The 22648-nt window shown below is 43.0% G+C and overlaps 2 protein-coding genes across 12 annotated transcripts in view; both read left to right on the top strand.

Annotated features, from left to right (window-relative positions):
• exoc1 (exocyst complex component 1) overlaps positions 1–9396 on the top strand; it is an 89367-nt gene extending 79971 nt beyond the window's left edge. For all 10 annotated transcript variants that reach the window (XM_080187420.1, XM_080187402.1, XM_080187385.1 and 7 more), the window contains one exon: positions 5567–9396. In XM_080187420.1, coding sequence (XP_080043546.1) covers positions 5567–5719 — 153 coding nt within the window. In that variant the 3' untranslated portion in view covers positions 5720–9396. The remainder of the gene's footprint in view (positions 1–5566) is intronic.
• Positions 9397–19510: 10114 nt separating this feature from the next.
• cep135 (centrosomal protein 135) overlaps positions 19511–22648 on the top strand; it is a 106233-nt gene continuing 103095 nt past the window's right edge. For both annotated transcript variants that reach the window (XM_080187327.1, XM_080187319.1), the window contains exon 1: positions 19511–19635. The gene's annotated coding sequence lies outside the window, so the exon portion shown is untranslated. The remainder of the gene's footprint in view (positions 19636–22648) is intronic.

The following is a 22648-nucleotide window of genomic DNA, read 5'->3' as shown; positions in this document are numbered from 1 at the left end:
AATCTTGATTGAATATGAAATACAGATGGAGTATGAAAAGGTAAAATCCAATACCAGTGTCTTGTGCTTAAACAAAGGAGACTATAAAGAGATGAGGGAGGAGTTGGCTAAGGTAGACTGGGAGCAAAAACTTTGTGCTGGGACAATTGAGGAACAGTGGAGGTCTTTCAAAGCGACCTTTCATAGTGCTCTGCAAAAGTATACACCAGTGATAAGGAAGGACTGTAGAAAAAGAGATAATCAGCCATGGGTACCTAAGGAAATAAAGGAGGGTATCAGATTGAAAGAAAATACATACAAAGTGGCAAAGATTAGTGAGAACCGAGAGGATTGGGAAATCTTTAAAGGTCAGCAGAAAGCCACGAGAAAAGCTATAAAGGAAAGTAAGATGGATTATGAGAGTGAACTAGCTCAGAGTATAAAAACAGATAGCAACGGTTTTTACAAATATATAAAATGAAAAAGAGTAGCTAAAGTAAACATTGGTCCTTTAGAGGATGAGAAGGTGGATATAATAGCTGGAAATGAGAAAATGGTTGAGGCATTGAACAGGTATTTTGTGTCGATTTTCATAGTGGAAGACACAAATAACATGCCAAAAATGGCATGGCTGTGGCAGGTGAGGATCTAGAAACTGTCATGATCATGAAAGAGGTAGTGTTGGGCAACGTAATGGAGCTAAAGATAGACAAGTCTCCTGGTCCTGATGGAATAGATCCCAGGGTACTAAAAGAGATGGCAGGAGAAATAGCAAATGCACTAATGGTAATTTACCAAAATTCATTGGACTCTGGGATGGTTCCCACAGATTGGAAAACAGCAAATGTGGTGCCAGTGTTTAAAAAAGGAGGTAGACCAAAAGCAGATAACTATAGGCCAGTTAGTTTAACTTCTGTAGTAGGAAAAATGCTTGCGTCTGTCATCAAGGAAGAAATAGTGAGACACCTGGATATGAATTACACCATTGGTAAGATGCAGCATGGGTTCATGAAAGGAAGGTCATGTTTGAGTAATTTGGTGGAACTCTTTGAGAACATTGCATGTACAGTGGATGATGGGGAGCCTGTGAATGCAGTGTATCTGGATTTCCAGAAGGTATTTGACAAGGTGCCGCATCAAAGACTGCTACATAAGATAAAGGTGCACAGTGTTACGGGTAATGTATTAACATGGATAGAGGATTGCTTAACTAACAGAAAGCAAAGAGTGGGGGGAAAACGGGTGTTTTTCTGGTTGGCGATCAGTGTTGGGACTGCAATTGTTTACAATTTACATAGATGATTTGGAGTTGGGGACCAAGTGTAGTATGTCAGAATTCGCAGATGACACTAAGATGGGTGGCAGAGCAAAGTGTGCAGAGGATGCTGAAAGTCTGCAAAGGGATATAGATAGTCTAAGTGAGTGGGCGAGGGTCTGGCAAATGGAGTACAATGTTGGTAAATGTGAGGTCATCCATTTTGATAGGAATAACAGCAAAATAGACTATTATTTAAATGGTAAAAAATTGCAGCATGCTGCTGTGCAGAGGGACCTGGGTATCCTTGTGCAGAAATCTCAAGGAGTTGGTTTGCAGATCCAGCAGATAATTAAGAAGGCAAATGGAATTTTGTCCTTTTATTGCTAGAGGGATGGAGTTTAAAAATAACGAGGTTATGTTGCAGCTGTATAAGATGCTGGTGAGACCACACCTAGAGTACTGTGTACAGTTTTGATCTCCTTGAGAAAGGATATACTGGCACTGGAGAGGGTGCAGAGGAGGTTTACTAGGTTGATTCTGGAGTTGAGAGGGTTGGTTTATGAGGAGAGCCTGAGCAGACTGGGGTTTTACTCATCGGAATTCAGAAGAATGAGGGGAGATCTTGTTGAAACATTTAAGATTATGAAAGAAGTAGATAAGACAGAAGCAGGGAAGTTGTTTCCACTGGTGAGTGAAACTAGAACTAGGGGGCATAGCCTCAAAATAAGGGGAAGCAGATTTAGGACTGAGTTGAGGAGAAACTTTTTCACACAAAGGGTTGTGAATCTGTAGAATTCCCTGCCCAGTGAAGCAGTTGAGGCTACCTCATTGAATGTTTTTAAGGCAAGGATAGATACATTTTTGAACAGTAAATGAATTAAGGGTTATGGTGAGCGGGCGGGTAAGTGGAGCTGAATCCATGAAAAGATCAGCCATGATCTTATTGAATGGTGGAGCAGGCTCGAGGGGCCAGATGGCCTACTCCTGCTCCTAGTTCTCATGTTCTAATTGGTTCAATCCAAAATTGTGTAAACAGTGTGTAAAAGTTGGAAATATGGTGAGAATTAAACTCTCCAGTAAGTTGTGTGGGAGTCTCAAACTAAATTTAGTTTAACTTTTTGAATTTAACTTGGAATTTTAAAAACGGTAGAAGGAACTTTAAGTTAGTCAACACTTCTCAGAAATTGACTGTTGGTAGCAGTTAATAGTCAATCAGTAAGTAATGACCTTGATTGCTGTGAGCAGGATGTTGAGTGCGTGTTAGTTTAAATGTATCTGGAAATGTTTTTGTTGAGGCACAGAGTCGTCATAAACAATGTAAAAGTTGGGAATTTGGTGAAAATGGGGTTTCAGTGCAGGGAAAGAAGGCTCTGCTTTTTCCTTGGGATTAGTGTTACAGGTAAATATTTATTGCCATTTACCTATAACTTGGATCAGTTCATTATTTTAAAACATGAGCTAACTTGATTACTTATGTAAACTTCAGTAAATAAAGCAAGGCTATATAGGGATTGCTGGGCCAAAGCTAGGGTAGGTGGTGTTACAGCTACATCAGGTGGGTGCTTGTGGAGTACATTGCAATCCCAGAGAAACACACCTACAGCGTCTCCATCTGGAGGAGATTACGCTCAAGAGTTGTTGAGCTGCAGCAAAGGTTAAAACATTGCTGGGCATCAGGGAGGGGGAGTGTTACCTAGACACAACGCCTTAAGGAAGAAATTGGTATGGTCTGGTTAATAATTTTGGTGCTAACAAGACCAACATTTGTTGCCCACCCCTAATTGCCCTTGAGAAGGTGTTGGTGAGCTGCTGCCTTGAAGTACTGCAGTCCATCTGGTGTAAGTACGTCCCACTGCTGTTAGGATCATGGACACATTTTACAAGTCAGACACATGGGAGCTGAAGGAGCCTCAGCCTTTGTCTTTATCCATGAATTACAAGGTTTTTGCTAAAAATTGGATAAAGGACTGCAGGATGGATGGACAAACTGACCATGGAGAATGAAAAATATGTAATGATGAAGGCCAGTAAAGTTAGGGGATAGATACCATTGTTTGCAGGGTCAGGAGTTTCAACAATTGAGTTGCCTGCATAGTGCCAGGATAAGAACAGTTCCTCACAGCTGGAGAAAAACTTGGATGGAAATGATCCAGTTGTTGTGATCCATATAGGAACCAGTGGCACAAGTAGAATGAGTATGAGGTTCTTCTGAAGGAGTTTTAGGAACTAGGGCCCAAATTAATGAGCAGATGATTGCTGAAAAAAGTTGCTGCTGAAGATTTTCATTGTGCGTTCATTCGGACAACGGCAAGAATGCCAAATTTCAAAGGGAACAATAGTTTTTACTACATGAGAAAAGGGGTGCTTTCTGGTTGGCAAGCCAGCTCTGGTCGAAATGTTGTTATGGTGAATGCACCAGAGAGGTACTGTTCGCCCTGCTTTTTATTCAAAAAAGGTGCAGCGTCTGGACATATTCCTTTTGCCTGCAGAGAACAAAGTCCCTGCATATATACACAAGCTATTGAGCCCAACTGATAATCTTAAATTGATTGTTAGTGTACTTCTAGCACACTCAGATTTATTCAGCAAATGCTGCTCAGTTGTGGAACCACGTCCTCATTAGATGTTATGTTCAGAGTTTTGCAAGTATGTGTTGGTTGATTGCAGTAATTACTCTTCCTATTACAAACAGTTGAAGGAAACAGCTGAAGCTGTTTGATATGATCTACTCGCTATTGAGATGAATAGCCTACATACCAGGCATCATGGCACTAAAGTTTAATATGCCACATTACTTACTTATGGAGTAATTAGAACATCTTTTTGACTTGACGGCAGCATCCTATTAGTGGAAAACACCTAATGTACTGCCACTACGTTGTAGAGGCTAGCTTTAGCTGTTGCTGAAATTTCTGAGATGCTGTACCTGTCCAAGATAATCTGAGGTAGACTGGGACTTTTCAAGACTGAAGATGGCAACCTTAGGCCCATTCGTGAGTGTGCGTGTTGAGGACTAAAACCGTAAGGAGTCCAAAATGAAGTGAAGTTAGGAAGTCTTTATAACAAGCATATTGCAAGAAAATGCCCTCAATGAACAGAAGATTCTAACAAATTCTCATTACAGCAGTTTCGTATATACATCAGTTTTAGGAACCGGTGCCTCTTATTTTATCACTTTTGGGTCTTTTGTGGTATCACATTTGTATCATTTTTCCCAGCTAACACATTTGTGTTTCTTTGAATATCCTGATTTAGTATCTCTGAATAATCACATTTGTCTTAACATTGTCGATTGCACAATTTTGTCTCTTTGTTGAGCCACATTTGTGTCTTGTTACTTGATCACATCCAGGAGAGAAAAATAACTTCATTCTGAACTCTAGTAACACTTGCCACATCAGCTGTAACACAATGAGAAATGATCAGGTTATTATCCTGCAGGATAGCTTTATGTACCCTATTTGTGCACCAAGCCAACAAGATGAAGTCTAACAATAATCTCTAATGTTAGATGCAATTTCACGATTGGGAAGCATATGCTGAACAATTCCGAGTGTGCTAGAATTACACTAACAATCAATTTAAGATTATCAGTCGGGCTCGCACTGTATTTAGGCTTCCTAGAAGTTACATGTACTCATGCACAGGGATCTTTGTATGAATATATGTAGGAAAAAGGAATATGTCCCAACGTTGCATCATCTTGGAAGTAACTGAAGATGGGGTGAAATAGCTCCTCGTGCATTTGCCATGGCAATGCCTCAAACCATAAGAACCAATTTGCCAACCAATTCACATAGTTTTTCTCATGAAGTACAAATTGTTGTTTCCTTTGAAATGTGGTATTCTTACGTCTGACTTGATGAATGCAAGAGGAAAAGCTTTGAGACCATGTCTCTCTTTTCAGCAATACTCAGGTTCTGCACTACTGACTGACCATTAATAAGAAGATTCTCTGGATTACTACCTGAGCCCCACAAACTTTGAAACAGAGTCAGACAGATCACAGAGTTGTAGGTGTCACAGAATGACACAGAAATGAAAAAAGTGGCTTAGGGCTCAGGAGTTTCAATTCATGGATCATTGACACCAGAGGAGAGATTTTATTCTTCCCTTAATCTAAGATGTGTATGTGGAGAAGTGGAGTTGGTGAATGACGAGGAAATAGCCAAAGGGGCTTTTTCTATATTATATATAAAAATTCAAGCGCATATAAAAATCATATTTTGAAATATAGAGAATAGTTTTGCCAGTATTTGGTGAAACATTTGGATTGCAATTTGTGCAAATATCTTTTGACTGTTAAGTCTGACATTTCTTTTTTTAAAGGTAATGTGGCATTCCATGCAGGATGAGTTCATTCGTCAGTACAAGCACTTTGAGGGTCTGATAGCTCGCTGTTATCCTGGCTCTGGAATTACAATGGAGTTCACTATTCAGGACATTCTTGAGTATTTCTCGAGTATTGCTCAATCTCACTGAAAAATAACAAGGGATAAGGCACCATTTTACATGTGCCCTGTGCAATCTCTACAAAATGTTTGTTGCTGAATCCTGTAAAAGCTCCTCATGGCAGGAATTGGCACTTAATGTTGGCTTAATGTTATTTGTATATAGAAAAATACTCACCTAAGCAGTCCAAAGCTGAAAAGCAGTTAGTTCTTTTGAATCTGCCTTTTAACTAACTTAAATGTACATCTAACAGTATGTTCAATTAAGGATGCAAATGCATGAAACTAACTTGTTACTTCACATGATGGGAAAATTTCAAATTGAAAAAGCTTAGATGCAACATACTAGCAAAGCTATAGATTGATAGTATTTTTTTTAACAAGTACATCTTTTGGCTGTAATATCTAGCATCTTGGCATTAAATATGTAATAATTTCTAAACTATGGGAGATCTATGTCTGTCGAGGTTTGTTTTGTGATAGACTTTTGTGGAAAAGTTCATAGATGTTCATAGACAAATTACTGAGCCTTATGGTGTTTCTAAAGGAAGCCTGTTTTAAAAAACGAAATCATGTCTTCTAAAAATTCATAACTTGACCATCTCTTCCAATGAAAATGGTTACCATATTCCAAAATATTACAAAATTCTCTGCTGATTTTACTGCTAAAAATATAAAGTCTACTAATAATTCGGAATGGCTTCATTCAAATTATCACAAAATTAACTTGAATATTTGAACTAAATTCTTTTTTTGTTAGGAATTTTCATTAATTCAAATTTTTGGATGATTCCATTTTTTGTGTATGAAAACTATTTTAAATTATCAGTAAACTGTAAACAGAGCCAAGACTTTTAAAGTTGCTTTCGTATCCATCTTGTTTATTGAATCAGTCAAAAACTGTAACTCTCAACCCTTCCATAGACTAAAAATTACTGTTCTACTTTTTGGTTTAATAATACTCTAATACTTTCAAAGGTTGCAGTCATTACTAAGGCCACATAATGGGCATCAAGAGATAAATTGAAGATTCATGAAAAATTGTGTTGCTTCAAATAATGAATGTGACTTGTAATCAGATGAAGCACATTATTTCCTTTCCTGAATCACAGAACCACAGAATCCCCTCTATAGTGCCAGAAAGAGGCCATCCAGCCCATTGAAACTGGACCAAAACTCCAAAAGAGCATCCCACCCAGACCCTCCTCTCTGCTCTATCCTCATAACCCTGCGCAGTTACCATGGCCAATCCACTTAACCTACAGACCTTTGGACCATGGGAGGAAACCGGAGCACCCAGAGGAAACCCACACAGATAAGGGGAGAACTTGCAAACCCCACACTGTGGAAACAAGCCCAGGTCCCTGTGCTGTGAGTCAGCAATGCTAACCATTATATTACACAATGAATAGCACTGCTGCCTTACTGGACCAGAGACCCGGATTCTTTTCCAGCTTTGGGTGACTGTGTATGGTTTGCACATTCCCCCCTTGTCTGTATGGGTTTCTTCTGTGTGCTCTGGTTTCCTCCCATGATCCAAAGATGTGTAGGTTAGATGGATTAGCCTTGGTAAATGCATGGGGTTACAGGGATAAAGCAGAGGAGTCTGTATATCAGTACAGACTTGATGGTCCAAATGGCCTCTTTCTGCACTGTAGGAGTTCTATGAATCAACTTTCATAATAGATATTGTGTTTCTTTGCTGTCCATTGTCCTGATTTGGAAGAATATTTGGAATTACGAAACAAATGGATAATTAATTGAGTGAGAGACAGCTAACAGTTACTTTGATTTTTCAATGAAAGCAATTAATTAAAAAACAAGATAATGCCATTAATTACAGTCAAGATATTTTCACAAAGTCTGCCTAGTGAGTTAAACCAAGCTGTAACTTCATCTTAAGGGTTTTGCTCCCAATTTAGTTTCTTTGGGTCAATCATGTAGAAAACTTTTCCCTCATTACAACATTACTTCCACAGATATGCAGGTTAGATGCATTGGCCATGCTAAATTGCCTCTTAATGTCTCAGGATGCGTTAGAGGGATAAGCGGGATAAATATGTGGGATTATGGGGATAAGGCTTGTGTGGGATTCTTTAGGTGTAGACTTGATGGGCCAAATGGCAGCCTCCTGCACTGTAGAGTTTTAATGGTTTTTATTATTCCACTTAACGGAAAGCATATTATTTCATTCAGCATAATGTAAAATCTCGTGCCAATTAACTTTTTATTCAAGTGTATGAGGAAAAAGGGATATTAACACATACCAGTTCAGAGAACGAAAATGGTGCATATAGAACACCAAAGGCAAATCAAAGCAAATTTTGTGAAGTACTTTTCCCAAGAAACATCCTTGTTGAAATATTTAATTAGAAATACATAAACATAGAGCTGGGAATACTTGCGGAAATTCTTCTTCAATAAATACACTCCACATAAAGTAATTTTAGAATACATAATGTAATCTAGAATAGCAGAGCATTAAGGCGTAACATTCCTTCAGAGATCCCAGTACCTTGATTAGAGCAAGATATTCATTTTACAATACAGCGCAAACCACTCTAGAAAATCAAAATGATTTAACACTAGGAATGTAGAAAACACCAATGTACTCAAATATGATAGCCTGCAAGTTCCCTAACTTTGATTTTCAGATTCCCAAAATATAAATATAATGAAGATACTCACTTTGATATTTATCTAACGTTTAAGTTATTTTGTGGTGTGTGTGGTGGTACATGCATTAACTCTTTATAAACACTAATCATGGCTGCACAAAATTTACTGAAAGGAATGTTCTTGTGCGTTATTGTGAAAATAGAGGGAATTAGACTTTAAAATACCTACAGATATTAATTATAGGAGTGCATAATTTGATAAAATTGCACTAAAAAGGATGTTCCTTATAATAAACTGACTCAAATTATGATTCTTGTCGCAGGTAAAACTCAGTATTTCAGCATAATTGAGTATCTCCCTTTCGAATGCAGAATTATTACAAACTTCTCTCCTAAATCTTAATTCCTAAATTATGGATGTTCATTTCAGTATCATAATGTCTTTGGAGGGTCTAACAGCCGACAGGGAAAAATTTCAGTACAAGATTTGAGTGAATCCTGATGAAGTTGAGAGAGATTTTTGATTACAGTAATTTAAATGACTTGATATGCATTTTGTATGCAGGTGTGGCACCTTTGTTTCACGTGCATTTGAATGGGATTGCATGGTTATTACGTGTAGTAAAGATGATTTATCTATTTAAATTAACTCCTATCTGCCTGATAAAGTATTGACACCAAATTCCTTTCTGAAAATCTCCGTGTTCATTTGCATTATGACGCTTGATGTAATTAAGCTTATTAACATTGAAAGGAATATCAGAATATTTACATTTTCCAAGGTGTGCACTGTTCTGTCACTTCGAGTACCTGCTGATAATGTTGAGGATGCTTAAAGGCATTAAACACATTTCAAATTTTGTATTCAGTATTGCTCTAGAAAATTATTGTTGGTGCAGAATCCTTCTTTGAGCTCTAGAGATTTTTATTGATAACTTATTTCTAATTTTGATCTTGTTGTCAATGTTTACAACAGGAATCTGTCAATTTGCTTTGTAATCAGTAATATTCTATGAAGAAGCTTATTGTGATGACGGCCTCATTACGAATGTATCACTGCATTGAAAACACTATCAATTAAATAAACTAAACTTCCTACTTGTGTTATCTTTAATCTGTGCTTTATTCCATTGTTCTTAATACACCTGTGCACAAGAGACACATTCCAATTGAAAATTCTTTGATTTTGATTTATTATTGTCACGTGCATCTGTTCTTTCAATTTTGCGGGCGGCACAGTAGCACAGTGGTTAGCACTGCTGCCTCACAGCAAGAAGTCTGACAACACCAGGTTTAAGTCCAACCGATTTATTTGATAGTAAACTCACAAGCTTTCGAGGTTTACCTCTTCATCAGGTGAATGAACGAAGAGGTACATAAGAAATAAGAGCAGGAGTAGGCCATCTAGCCCTTCGAGCCTGCCTCGCCATTCAGTAAGATCATGGCTGAACTGAAGTGGCTCAGTTCCACTTTCCCGCTTTCTCCCCATAACCCTTATTCCCCTTGCCTACCAAAAACCTATCTACCCGTGACTTAAATATATTTAGTGAGGTAGCCTCCACCACTTCAACGGGCAGAGAATTCCAGAGATTCACCACCCTTTGAATGAAGAAGTTCCTCCTCAACACTGTTCTAAACTGCCCCCCCTTATCTTGAGGCTGTGCCCTCTAGTCCTGCTGTCCTTTCTGAGCAGGAAGAACCTCTCCACCTCTATCCTACCCATCCCTTTCATCATCTTGTACGTCTCAATAAGATCCCCCCTCATCCTTCTAAACTCTAACGAGTATAAGCCCAGTCTATTAAGCCTCTCTTCATAGCTCAACCCCCTCAACTCCGGTATCAGCCTAGTGAACTTCCTCTGCACTCCCTCCAAGGCCAAAATATCCTTACGCAAGTGCAGTGACCAAAACTGCACACAGTACTCCAGCTGTGGCCTCACCAATGCCCTGTACAGTTGCAGCAAGACCTCCCTACTTTTATATTCAATCCCCCTCGCTATGAAGGCCAGCATCCCATTTGCCTTCCTGATCACCTGCTGCACCTGCAAGCTGGGTTTTTGCGACTCATGCACAAGGACCCCCAGGTCCCTCTGCACCGTAGCACGCTGCAGCTTTTCGCCCTGTAAGTAGTAGTCCTTCCTACTATTATTCCTACCAAAGTGGATAACCTCACACTTGCCAACATTGTATTCCATCTGCCAGGTCCTCGCCCACTCGCTCAGCCTATCTACATCCCTCTGCAGACTTTCTACACCCTCTGCACAATTTGCTGTTCCACTTATCTTTGTGTCATCAGCAAATTTCGACACCTTACACTCAGCTCCCTCCTCCAGATCATCTATATAAATGGTAAATAGCTGAGGCCCCAGCACCGATCCCTGGGGCACTCTACTAGTCACCAACCGCCAATCCAAATAGCACCCATTGACACCCACTCTCTGCCTCCTATGTGACAGCCAATCCCCTATCCACGCTAACACCTTACCCCCAACTCCATGCCCCCTAACCTTCTGTAACAACCTTTTGTGTGGCACCTTATCAAACGCCTTCTGAAAATCGAGAAACACCACATCCACCGGTTCCCCTCTATCCACCGCACTAGACACATGCTCATAGAATTCCAATAAATTCGTCAGACACGACTTCCCCTTAACGAATTCTTGCTGCGCCTGCTCTATCAAACAATTCTCAAGATGCCTCGTTATTTCCTCTTTGATGACGGATTCAAGCATTTTTCCTACAACAGACGTTAGACTAACCGGCCTATAATTCCCTGCCTTTTGCCTGCTACCTTTTTGAACAATGGCGTAACATTAGCCGTTTTCCAATCTTCCAGCACTTCCCCGGAATCCAGCGAGGTTTGGAAAATAATCACTAAGGCATCCACTATCACCTCTGCCATTTCCTTCAGAACCCTTGGATGCATTCCATCCGGTCCTGGGGACTTGTCCACCATCGGTCCCTCTAGTCTGTCGAGCACTACCTCTCTAGTAACAATGATCTCATTCAGGCCCTCCACTCCTACCATCTTTCCATCGTTAACACCCGGCAAACTATTCACGTCCTCCTCCGTGAAGACCGAAGCAAAAAAGTTATTCAAGGCCTCAGCCATTTCCTCATCCCCCCCCCCACCACTAAATCCCCCCCTCACCCTCTAAGGGTCCAACATTCACCCTAGCCGGTCTCCTTTTTATATATTTATAAAAACTCTTACTATCCTTTTTTATATTTAGCGCTAGCCTAGATTCATAGTCTAGGCTAGCACTAAACCTCGAAAGCTTGTGAGTTTACTATCAAATAAATCGGTTGGACTTAACCCTGGTGTTGGTAGACTTCTTACTGTGTTTACCCCAGTCCAACGCCGGCATTGCCACATCATGACTACTATCACCTCACAGCGTCAGGGACCCAACTTTAAATTCAGCTCTGGCCACTGTCTGCGTGGAGTTTACACTTTCTCCTTGTTTCTGTGTGGGTTTCCTCTGGGTGCTCGGTTTCATAGAGTCATAGAGGTTTACAGCATGGAAACAGGCCCTTCGGCCCAATTTGTCAATGCCGCCCTTATTACTTTTAAACCCCGAAGCTAATCCCAATTGCCTGCATTTGGCCCATATCCCTCTCTAATCATCGTACCCATGTAAATATCTAAATGCTTTCTAAAAGATAAAATTGTACCTGCCTCTACTACTACCTCTGGCAGCTTGTTCCAGAGACTCACCATCCTCTGTGTGAAAAAACTGCCCGTCTGGACACTTCTGTATCTCTCCTGTCTCACCTTAAATCTATGCCCTCTAGTTTTAGACTACCCTACCTTTGGGAAAGGATATTAACTAACTACCTTGTCTATGTTCCTCATTATTTTATAGATCTCTATAAGGTCATCCCTCAGCCTCCTACACTCCAAAGAAAAAAGTCCCAATCTATACAGCGTCTTCTTATAACTTAATCCATCAAGTCCCGGTAGCATCCTAGTGAATCTTTTCTGCACTCTTTCTAGTTAATAACATCCTTTCTATAATAGGGTGACCAGCATTGCAAACAGTATCCCATGTGTGGTCTTACTAATGTCTTGTAGAACTTCAACAAGACATCCCAATTCCTGTATTCAATGTTTTGACTGATGAAACCAAGCATGCCGAATGTCGTCTTCACCACTCTGTCCACCTGTGACTCTCTACTTTCAAGGAGCTATAAACATGTACCCCTAGATCTCTCTTCTGTAACTCTCCCCAGTGCTCAACCATTAACTGAGTAAGTCCTGCCCTGGTTCAATCAACCAAAATGCATTACCTCACATTTGTCTAAATTAATCTCCATCTGCCATTCATCAATCCACTGGCCCAACTGATCAAGATCCTGTCGTAATTGGAGATAACCTTCTTCACTGTCCATCATGCCACCAATCTTGGTGTCATCTGCAAACTTACTAACCATGCTCCCTAAATACTCATCCAAATCATCAATATAAATGACTAACAGTGGGCCTTGCAATGATCCTTGAGGCACACTGCTGCTCGCAGGCCTCCAGTTTGAAAAACAACTCTCTACTCCTCCCACAGTCTAAAGATGTGCCAGTTAGGTAGATTGGCCATGGTAAATTGACCATTAATGTCAGGGAGATTAGCAGGGCAAATGTGTAGGGTTATGGAAACAGGGCCTGGGTGGGATTGTTGTTGGTACAGACTCTATGGGCCAAATGGCCTCCTTCTGTATTGTAGGGATTCTATGACCAAAAGAGAAAATGCTGGAAAATCTCAGCAGGTCTTGCATCATCTGTAAGGAGAAAAAGATGACTCTTTGTCAAAGCTCATCTGGACTCAACGTCAGTTCTTTTCTCTGAATAGTGTTGATGCCTATCCTTAGTTAATGTGGTCCGTGGGTTAGGAAGTCTAGGATCCAGTTGCAGAGAAGGAGCCGATCCCCAGCATTGATCCCTGTGGCACACCATTCATCACATCTTGCCCACCAGAAAATGACCCATTATGTCTACTGTCTTTTTCCGTCAGCGAACCAATCTTCCATCCATGCCAATATGTTACCCCCTATACCATGAGGTTTTATTTTCTGCAGTAACCTTTGATGTGGTACTTTATCAATGCCTTTTGGAAATCTAAGTATGTCACATCCACAGGTTCCCCTTTATCTACAGCCAATGTTCCTCAAATAACTCCAATAAATTGGTTAAACACGATTTCCTTTTCACAAAAAACATGTTGATTCTGTCCGATTACCTTGAATTTATTGAAATCCCATGCTATTATGTCTTAATAATAACTTCAAACATTTTCCCTACGATTGATGTAAAAGGAACTGGTCTGTAGATTCATGTTTTTCTGCCTCCCTTTTTGAATAAAGTACAATCTATCTACTCACTGCATAAAGATATTTTCCTACTATTATTTCTTGCTCTTTTGTCAATCACTTTAAATCTGTACCCGTTTGGTACAGACCCTTCACTAAGTGGAAATAGTTCTTTCTACAGTATTTTAGATTGGCTAGGAGGGAGTTAAAGAGTAAGTTAAGAAGAGCTAAAAGAGGACACGAGAAGACTTTGGCTGATAGGATTAAGGAGAATCCTAAGGCGTTCTATAGATATGTTAAGAGCAGAAGATTGGTTAGGGCAAGATTAGGGCCAGTTAGAGACAGCAGTGGGAAGTTATGTGTGGAACCGGAAGAGATTGGAGAGGCATTGAACCAATATTTCTCTTCGGTACTCACGCAGGGAGACATAAATGTAGCTGTGGAGAACACTGGGTTACAGGGTTGTAAACTGGATAGTATTGCAGTTGATAAGGAGGATGTGCTAGATATTCTTGAGGGTTTGAAAATAGATAAGTCCCCTGGGCCAGACGGGATTTACCCTAGGATTCTCTGGGAGGCAAGAGAGGCGATTGCAGAGCCTCTGGCTCTGATCTTCAGGTCGTCGTTGGTCACAGGTTTAGAGCCAGAGGATTGGAGGATAGCGAATGTTGTCCCATTGTTTAAGAAGGGGAACAGAGACTTCCCCGGGAATTATAGACCGGTGAGTCTTTCTTCTGTTGTGGGCAAAGTTTTAGAAAAAATTATTAGGGATAGGAATTATAGTTATTTAGAGAGTAATGTATAGATTGGAGATAGTCAGCACGGTTTTGTGAAGGGTAGGTCGTGCCTTACTAACCTTATTGAGTTTTTTGAGAAAGTGACCAAAGAGGTGGATGGGGGTAAGGCAGTTGACGTGGTATATATGGACTTTAGTAAGGCGTTTGATAAGGTTCACCATGGAAGGCTTCTGCAGAAAATGCAGATGTATGGGATTGGGGGTGATTTAGTTAATTGGATCAGGAATTGGTTAGCAGATAGGAGACAGAGGGTGGTGGTTGATGGAAAGTATTCGTCATGGAGTTCGGTTACAAGTGGTGTGCCTCAGGGATCTGTTTTGGGGCCACTGCTGTTTGTAATTTTTATAAATGATCTGGGTGAGGGTATAGTTGGGTGGATCAGTAAATTTGCTGATGACACCAAAGTCGGAGGTGTGGTAGATAGTGAGGAAAGGTGTCATAGTTTACAGAGAGACTTGGACAAGTTGCAGAGCTGGGTCGAGAGGTGGCAGATGGAGTTTAATGCAGAAAAGTGTGAGGTAATTCACTTTGGCAGGAATAACAGATGTGTAGAGTATAGGGCTAACGGTAGGACTCTGAATAGTGTTGATGAACAGAGGGATCTAGCTGTACGTGTACATAGATCCCTGAAAGTTGGGAATCAAGTAGATAAGGTAGTTAGGAAGGCATACAGTGTCTTGGCGTTTATTGGTAGGGGGACTGAATTTAGGAGCCGCAACGTCATGGTGCCGCAACTCTGGTGCGTCTGCATTTGGAGTATTGTGTGCAGTTCTGGTCCCCACATTATAGGAAGGATGTGGAGGCATTGGAGAGGGTGCAGAGGAGGTTTACCAGGATGTTGCCTGGTATGGTGGGGAGGTCCTATGAGGAGAGACTGAGGGATTTGAGGTTGTTTTCGCTGGAAAGAAGGCGGCTAAGAGGGGACCTTATTGAAACATATAAGATGATTAGAGGTTTAGATAGGGTGGACAGTGATAGCCTTTTTCCTCGGATGGAGAAAGCTAGCACGAGGGGGCATAGCTTTAAATTAAGGGGTGGTAGATGTAGGACGGATGTCAGAGGTAGGTTCTTTACCCAGAGGGTGGTGAGGGATTGGAATGCCCTGCCTGCTGCAGTTGTAGATGCGCCTAGTTTGGGGGCATTTAAGAGATCCGTGGATAGGTTTATGGATGGAAAGGGATTGGTTTAGGTTCGAGGGTCATTGCTTTTTTAACTGGTCGGTGCAACATCGTGGGCCGAAGGGCCTGTTCTGCGCTGTAATGTTCTATGTTCTATTTACCGAAACCGTTCATCATTTTAAGCACTTTGATCCATCAAATCTCATCTTAGCCTTCTCTGCACTAAAGAACAACAATGCCTCATCAATCTCTTCACGTAACTGGAATCGTTCATTCTTGGACTATTTTACTAAATCTCTACTGTATTCTCAATGTCTCATGTCCTGGTTTCCCAGAATTGAACACAATATTGAAGTTATAGAGGTTCAGTATAACTTTTTGGGTTTTTCTATCTGAGAGTGGAATTTTATTGCCCTGTGGAGAGGGTGTGACCACCATCATAAAGTTGTGGGAAACATGTCAGAGTGGAGCCATGACGTTTTCCCACTGAAAGGCAAAATTCTCGAGGGCTGTGAAGCAGCAGGTTCAGAAATACTCAGGATGTTAGTGGGCAGGCGATTGAGGATGTCAAGCAGCGACGTAAATGCCTTGGTTATCAGAATAGACCAGAATCTGGATATTCTCCAGCGTCACTCGCCACACCTCTCTACCACCTACATACAGAAGTCAGGAGTGTGATGGAATACTCTCCACTTTGTTGGTGGGTGTTATAGGTCAGCTATGGCTTGGTTGGTAGACATCACAACCGCCTTTGAGACAGAAGGTTATGAATCCAAGGTCCACTCCAGGAACTGGAGCCCTTAATCCAACATAGCACTGAGGTAATGTTGCACTGCTGATGTCTCATATTTCAAATATGATTTAAAATGGAGATGCATCTGCTCTCTCAGGTAGACAAAAAGGATCCCATGCCACAATTGCAAGTAGGTCAAGGAAGTTGTAATAATCTTGCCAATGCCAGTCTTCCATCAGCAACATCCTTTATTTACAAATGGAAATGCGCCTCTTCCATGGCTTACAGCTCACCAATCCAAGCCCAACAACCGACAGCACAAGTCCATGTTGAAGCTGCTTTTTCCACTGGGTGAACCCCCACTCACTCAGTAGGGGAGTTCATATTCCCTAAGCCCAGAGGGAGATCTACTCATGCTTCCCATATCCTTTGTGGCCAGCATAACAGAGGTTCCGATGGTCCTGCTGCAATTCTATTATTTCACTGTTCAAATGTGCCAGGTTGCCCCGTCTTGCTGGGAGCTGATCCACCATACCCCTGCTGGGTAATATTGCCCCACCGGTAACTTTACCTCCACTATCAACTGCAATTAGTAAGAATAGGCAACAACACCTCCTCCATGATCGTTCTCAACACTGGTGCCCCACAAGGCTTTGTTCCCTTACTACTTATACAGGTATGACTATGTGGCCAAATTCCCCTCCAATTCAATATTCAAGTTTGCTGACAACACCACCGTAGTGGTCAGATCTCAAACAATGATGAGACAGAGTGCAGGAATGGGATAGGGAATCTGGTGAATTGATGCAGCAACAATAATCTCTCCCTCAGTCAACAAAATGAAAGTGATAGTCATCGACTTCTGAAAGTATAGGGGAAGAACATGCCCCTGTCTACATCAACGGGGACAAAGTAGAAACGGTCAAAAGCTTCAAGTTTTTAGGTTTCCAGATCACCAACAAACTGTCCTGGTCCCCCTATGCCGACACTATGGTTAAGAAAGCCTCTACTTTCTCAAAAGACTATGGAAATTTGGCATGCCCGCTATGACTCTCACCAACTTTTACAGATGCACCACAGAAAGCACTGTTTCTGGTTATATAAGAACATAAGAAATAGGAGCAGGAGTAGGCTATCTAGGCCTTCGAGCCTGCCCCGCCATTCAATAAGATCATGGCTGATCTGAAGTGGATCAGTTCCACTTTCCCGCTTTCTCTCCATAACCCTTAATCCCCTTGTCTGTCAAAAACCTATCTACCTGTGACTTAAATATATTTAGCAAGGTAGCCTCCACCACTTCAACGGGCAGAGAATTCCAGAGATTCACCACCCTTTGAGTGAAGAAGTTCCTCCTCAACTCCGATCTAAACTGCGCCCCCCCCTTATCTTGAGGCTGTGCCCTCTAGTCCTGCTATCCTTTCTAAGTGGGAAGATTCTCTCTACCTCTACCCTATCCATCCCTTTCATTATCTTATACGTCTCTGTAAGATCCCCCCTCATCCTTCTAAACTCCGACGAGTACAGACCCAGTCTATTTAGTCTCTCTTCATAGTCCAACCCCCTCATCTCTGGTATCAGCCTAGTGAACCTCCTCTGCACTCCCTCCAAGGCCAAAATATCCTTCCACAAGTGCGGCGACCAAAACTGCACGCCTCACCAGTACCCTGTACAGTTGCAGCAAGACCTCCCTGCTTTTATATTCTATCCCCCTCGCTATAAAGGCCAGCATTCCAGGCGCCTTCTTGATCACCTGCTGCACCTGAAGACTGGGTTTTTGTGACTCATGCACAAGGACCCCCAGGTCCCTCTGCACCGTAGCATGCTGCAGCTTTTTGCGCTTTAAATAGTAACCCTCCTACTATTATTTCTGCCAAAGTGGATAACCTCACACTTGCTAACATTATTCTCCATCTGGCAGGTCCTCGCCCACTCGCTCAGCCTATCCAGATCCCTCTGCAGACTTTCCACACCCTCCACGCAATTTGCTTTACCACTCATCTTCGTGTCATCAGCAAATTTCATCACCCTACACTCAGCCCCTCCTCCAGATCATCTATATAAATGGTAAATAGCTGAGGCCCCAGCACCGATCCCTGCGGCACTCCACTAGTCACCAACCACCAATCAGAACAGCACCCATTGATACCAACTCTCTGCCTCCTATTAGACAACCAATCCTGTATCCACGCTAACACCTTACCCCCAACTCCGTGCACCCTAACCTTCTGTAGCAACCTTTTATGAGGCACCTTATCAAACGCCTTTTGAAAATCTAGAAACACCACATCCTCCGGTTCTCCTCTGTCTACCGCACTAGTCACATCCTCATAGAAATCCAATAAATTCGTCAAACACGACTCCCCCTTAATGAATCCGTGCTGCATCTACTCTATCAAACCATTCTTTCCTAGGTGCCTCGCTATTTCTTCTTTGATGACGGATTCAAGCATTTTTCCAACTACAGACGTTAAACTAACCGGCCTATAATTCTCTGCCTTTTATCTGCTACCTTTTTTAAACAGTGGCGTAACATTAGCCTTTTTCCAATCTTCCGGCACTTCCCCAAGCATATGACAGCTTGATATGGCTCCTGCCCTGCCCATGACGTCAAGAAATTACAAAGGGTCATGAATGAAGCCCAGTCCATCATACAAACCAGCCTCCTGTCCACTGACTCTGTCTACACTTCCCACTATCTTGGAAAAGCATCCAGCATAATTAAGAAATCCATGCACTCTGGACGTTTTCTCTTCCACCTTCCATCAGGTAAAAAATAGAAAAGTCTGAAGTCAGCTACCAATCTACTGAAGAACAGCTTGAGAAAAAACAGCTTCTTCAGTATTGCCATTAAACTTCTGAATGGACCTGCCTCGCACCAAGTTGATCTTTTTCTCCACCCTAGCTATGACTGTAACACTTTTCTGCACTCTCTCCTTTCCTTTATGAACTGTATGGCTTGTGTGTATAGCTCACAACAAACAATATATATCACTGTATACTAATACATGTGACAATAATAAATCAAATCACAGGATGCCAGTGTCTCATTGATGTCGCTTCCCCGAGTGCCATTCCCCCGGTCCCTGTTTCACTGGGTGCTGTTCCCCGTGGCTCCGCTGGGTGCCGCTGTCGAGCTCCGTGCTGTTCCCCGCGGCTCCGCTGGGTGCCGCTGTTTCCCCGTGGCTCCCTTGGTGCCGCTGGGAGCCGCTGTTTCACGCTGTTCCCCGTGGCTCCGCTGGGAGCCGCTGTCGGGCGGGTCGCTCCGGTCCGAAGGGGTGCGCGCCGTTTTTAAACCGCTTACCGCGGAGATTCGGGTTCCGGCCGGTGACAGACGGAAGTGGAGCCGCTGAGAAAGGAGCTGTTACAGCCGGGGAGTCCGCGGTAAGGGGATAGAGACCGGGATTGGGGTGAGGACCGACTCGAGAAGCTCAGTAACTGCCGGATAAATCGGCGGGGAGGGGGAAGGCCCCTCGCCCGGGCCGGGGGGGGAGGGGGAAGAACCTTTAATTAAAGGGCTGGCCTCCTTTTCCCCGACAGTAATTGTGAGGCGCATGCGTACATCCGGACAGGGTCCATGTCACATGACTGTCTCCCATCAGAAACATTGTCCCTGATCCCCCTGTGGTGCATCTTCCTCAATCCCTGCTCTGAAGTTACAACCCTGACAGCATCCCACCCAACAATTTAACTTTTGTTTTCAAATTCCACCCCTCTATCACCTTCATATGGTCCACGTCTAACACTTCTCCCTTCCTCGACCCTTCTGTCTCCATTTCTAAACAAAGAACAACCCAGCACGGGAAACAGGCCCTTCGGCCCAACGAGCCCGCGCCGCCGCATCATCCTACACCTACCCTGCCCTGCGTGTCTGCGAGTGGAACCCCCTAACCTAGCCAGATTCAGGGGAGAATAGTGTCAATTTGGTAAAACCAATTAGCCTAAGAGCACATCTTTGGGGTGTGGGAGGAAACCGGAGCGCCCGGAGGAAACCCACGCATCCACAGGGAGAATGCGCAAACTCCCACAGACACAGGCCCAAATCCATGTATCTGCACAGCTAGCAGTGCTAGTCACTGAGCTGTTGCGGCGCCCGTCTACCGGTCCAGGATCAAGCACACACACCGACACGAAGTACTAGGCCACTCCCGGAACCTCCAAGAGCAGCCCACGCACGACCCACCGTGTGCATGCCCCTCGTTTGACAACAAGGTGGACCTCCACCTGCGGAATAAAAAGACAAAAACGTTAACATATAAGTCTGCATTTCCGGTGTCTCCCGAGGCTCTGGCCCTATTTAATACCCCCTACTATAACCCTCCATCCTTGTTTCGCTCAAGTGTTTATCTAAGTAAACCTTAAACAAGTCCAACGTTCCTGCCTCCACCACCCTACTCGGTAGCGTGTTCCATACCCCCACGACCCTCTGCGTGAAGAACCTTCCTCTCACATCCAAATTATACTTCTCCCCCCTCACCCTTAGATCATGACCTCTTGTAATTGTACCCAGTCTAGGGAGCAGCCTCTCACTATTGACTCTATCTATTCCCTTCAGTATCTTATATACCTCTATCATGTCTCCCCTCACTCTCCGTCTTTCCAAGGAGAAAAGTCCCAGTTTCTCCAACCTTTCCTCGTAACTCAGTCCTTCCATGCCAGGCAACATCCTGGTAAACCTCCTCTGCACCCTCTCCAGAGTCTCCACGTCCTTCCGGTAGTAAGGTGACTAGAACTGGACGCAGTACTCCAAATGCGGTCTAACCAACGTTCTGTACAACTGAAGCATTAGACGGCAGCTCCTATACTAAATACCCCTTCCTATAAAGGCTAGCATTCCATAAGCTTTCCTCACAACCTTCTCCACTTGTGTTGCAACCTTCATTGACTTGTGAACCTGCACTCCCTGGTCCCTCTGTATTTCTGTACTCCTAATCGGTCTACCTTTTATCACGTAGCTCCTCTCTGCATTATTCCTTCCAAAATGCATCACATCGCATTTGTCAGGATTAAATTCCATCTGCCACCTATCTGCCCAATGTACCAACCTATCTATATCCTGCTGTATCACCTGACATTCCACCTCAGTATCCGCCAACCCTGCCATCTTGGTGTCATCCACAAACTTGCTGATCACACCACGTACGCTGTCTTCCAAGTCGTTTATGTATTCTACAAAGAGGAGAGGTCCCAGTACTGAGCCCTGCGGCACACCACTGGTCACTGGCCTCCAGCCCGAAAAGGTCCCCTCAACAACTACCCTCTGTCTCCTTTTGCCCAGCCAGTTCTCAATCCACCTAGCTACCTGTCCTTGTATCCCATGCGCCTTAACCTTTTCTACCAGCCTACCATGAGGGACTTTGTCAAACGCCTTACTGAAATCCATATAGATGACATCAACGGCTCTCCCCTCGTCAACCGTTTTTGTCACCTCCTCAAAGAATTCTACCAGATTCGTAAGGCAAGACCTCCCTCTAACAAAGCCATGTTGCGTATCCCTAATCAGATCGCAACGCTCCAAATGCTCATACATCCTACCCCTAAGTATTTTTTCCATTAATTTCCCTACCACCGATGTCAAACTCACCGGTCTATAATTTCCAGGGTTATCCCTACTACCTTTTTTAAATAGCGGTACCACATTTGCTACCCTCCAGTCTTCTGGGACCTCACCTGTGTCCAAAGAAGAGACAAAGATTTGCGCCAGAGGCCCAGCAATTTCATCTTTCACCTCCCTAAGCAGCCTGGGATAAATACCATCAGGCCCCGGAGCTTTATCCATCCTTACGCTCCCTAAAAGCCCTAGCACTTCCTCCCTCGTAATAGATATTTCCTGCCACTGATCCACAGCTCCCTCCAAGACACTGCACGACACCGAACCCCTCTCCTTCATGAATACCGACGCAGAGTATTCATTCAGGATCTCCCCCATTCCCTCCAACTCAATACATAACTCCCCACTTTTGTCCCTAAGAGGACCAATTTTCCCTCTAACTACTCTCTTGCTCCTAATATAGGAATAAAATGCCTTTGGATTTTCCTTAATCCTATCAGCCAAAGCCATTTCATGCTCTCTCTTCACCCTTCTAACTCCCCTTTTTAGCTCCCTCCTACTCTCTCTATATTCCTCCAACGCACTCTCCGTACCCAGTCGTTTCGACCTAACATACACCTCCCTCTTCTCCCTTACCAAGTCTTCGATACCCCCCGTAATCCACGGCTCTCTAATCCTACCTTTCCCATCCTTCCGCTTAACCGGAACATGCCTCTCCTGCAACATTTTCAGTTTGCCCTTAAAAGCCTCCCACTTGCCAACTGTGGACTTGCCAGCTAACAGTCCCTCCCAATCAGTGTCCTTCAGCTCCCTCCTAATCCGGCTATAGCGTGCCTTCCCCCAGTT

The sequence above is a fragment of the Carcharhinus amblyrhynchos genome, chromosome 1 (assembly GCF_965287045.1).
Source record: "Carcharhinus amblyrhynchos chromosome 1, sCarAmb.v2.hapA, whole genome shotgun sequence".
NCBI classification, from domain to species: domain Eukaryota; kingdom Metazoa; phylum Chordata; class Chondrichthyes; order Carcharhiniformes; family Carcharhinidae; genus Carcharhinus; species Carcharhinus amblyrhynchos.
Note: the sequence above shows the minus strand (reverse complement) of the source record. Positions and strands in the feature narration are given on the sequence as shown.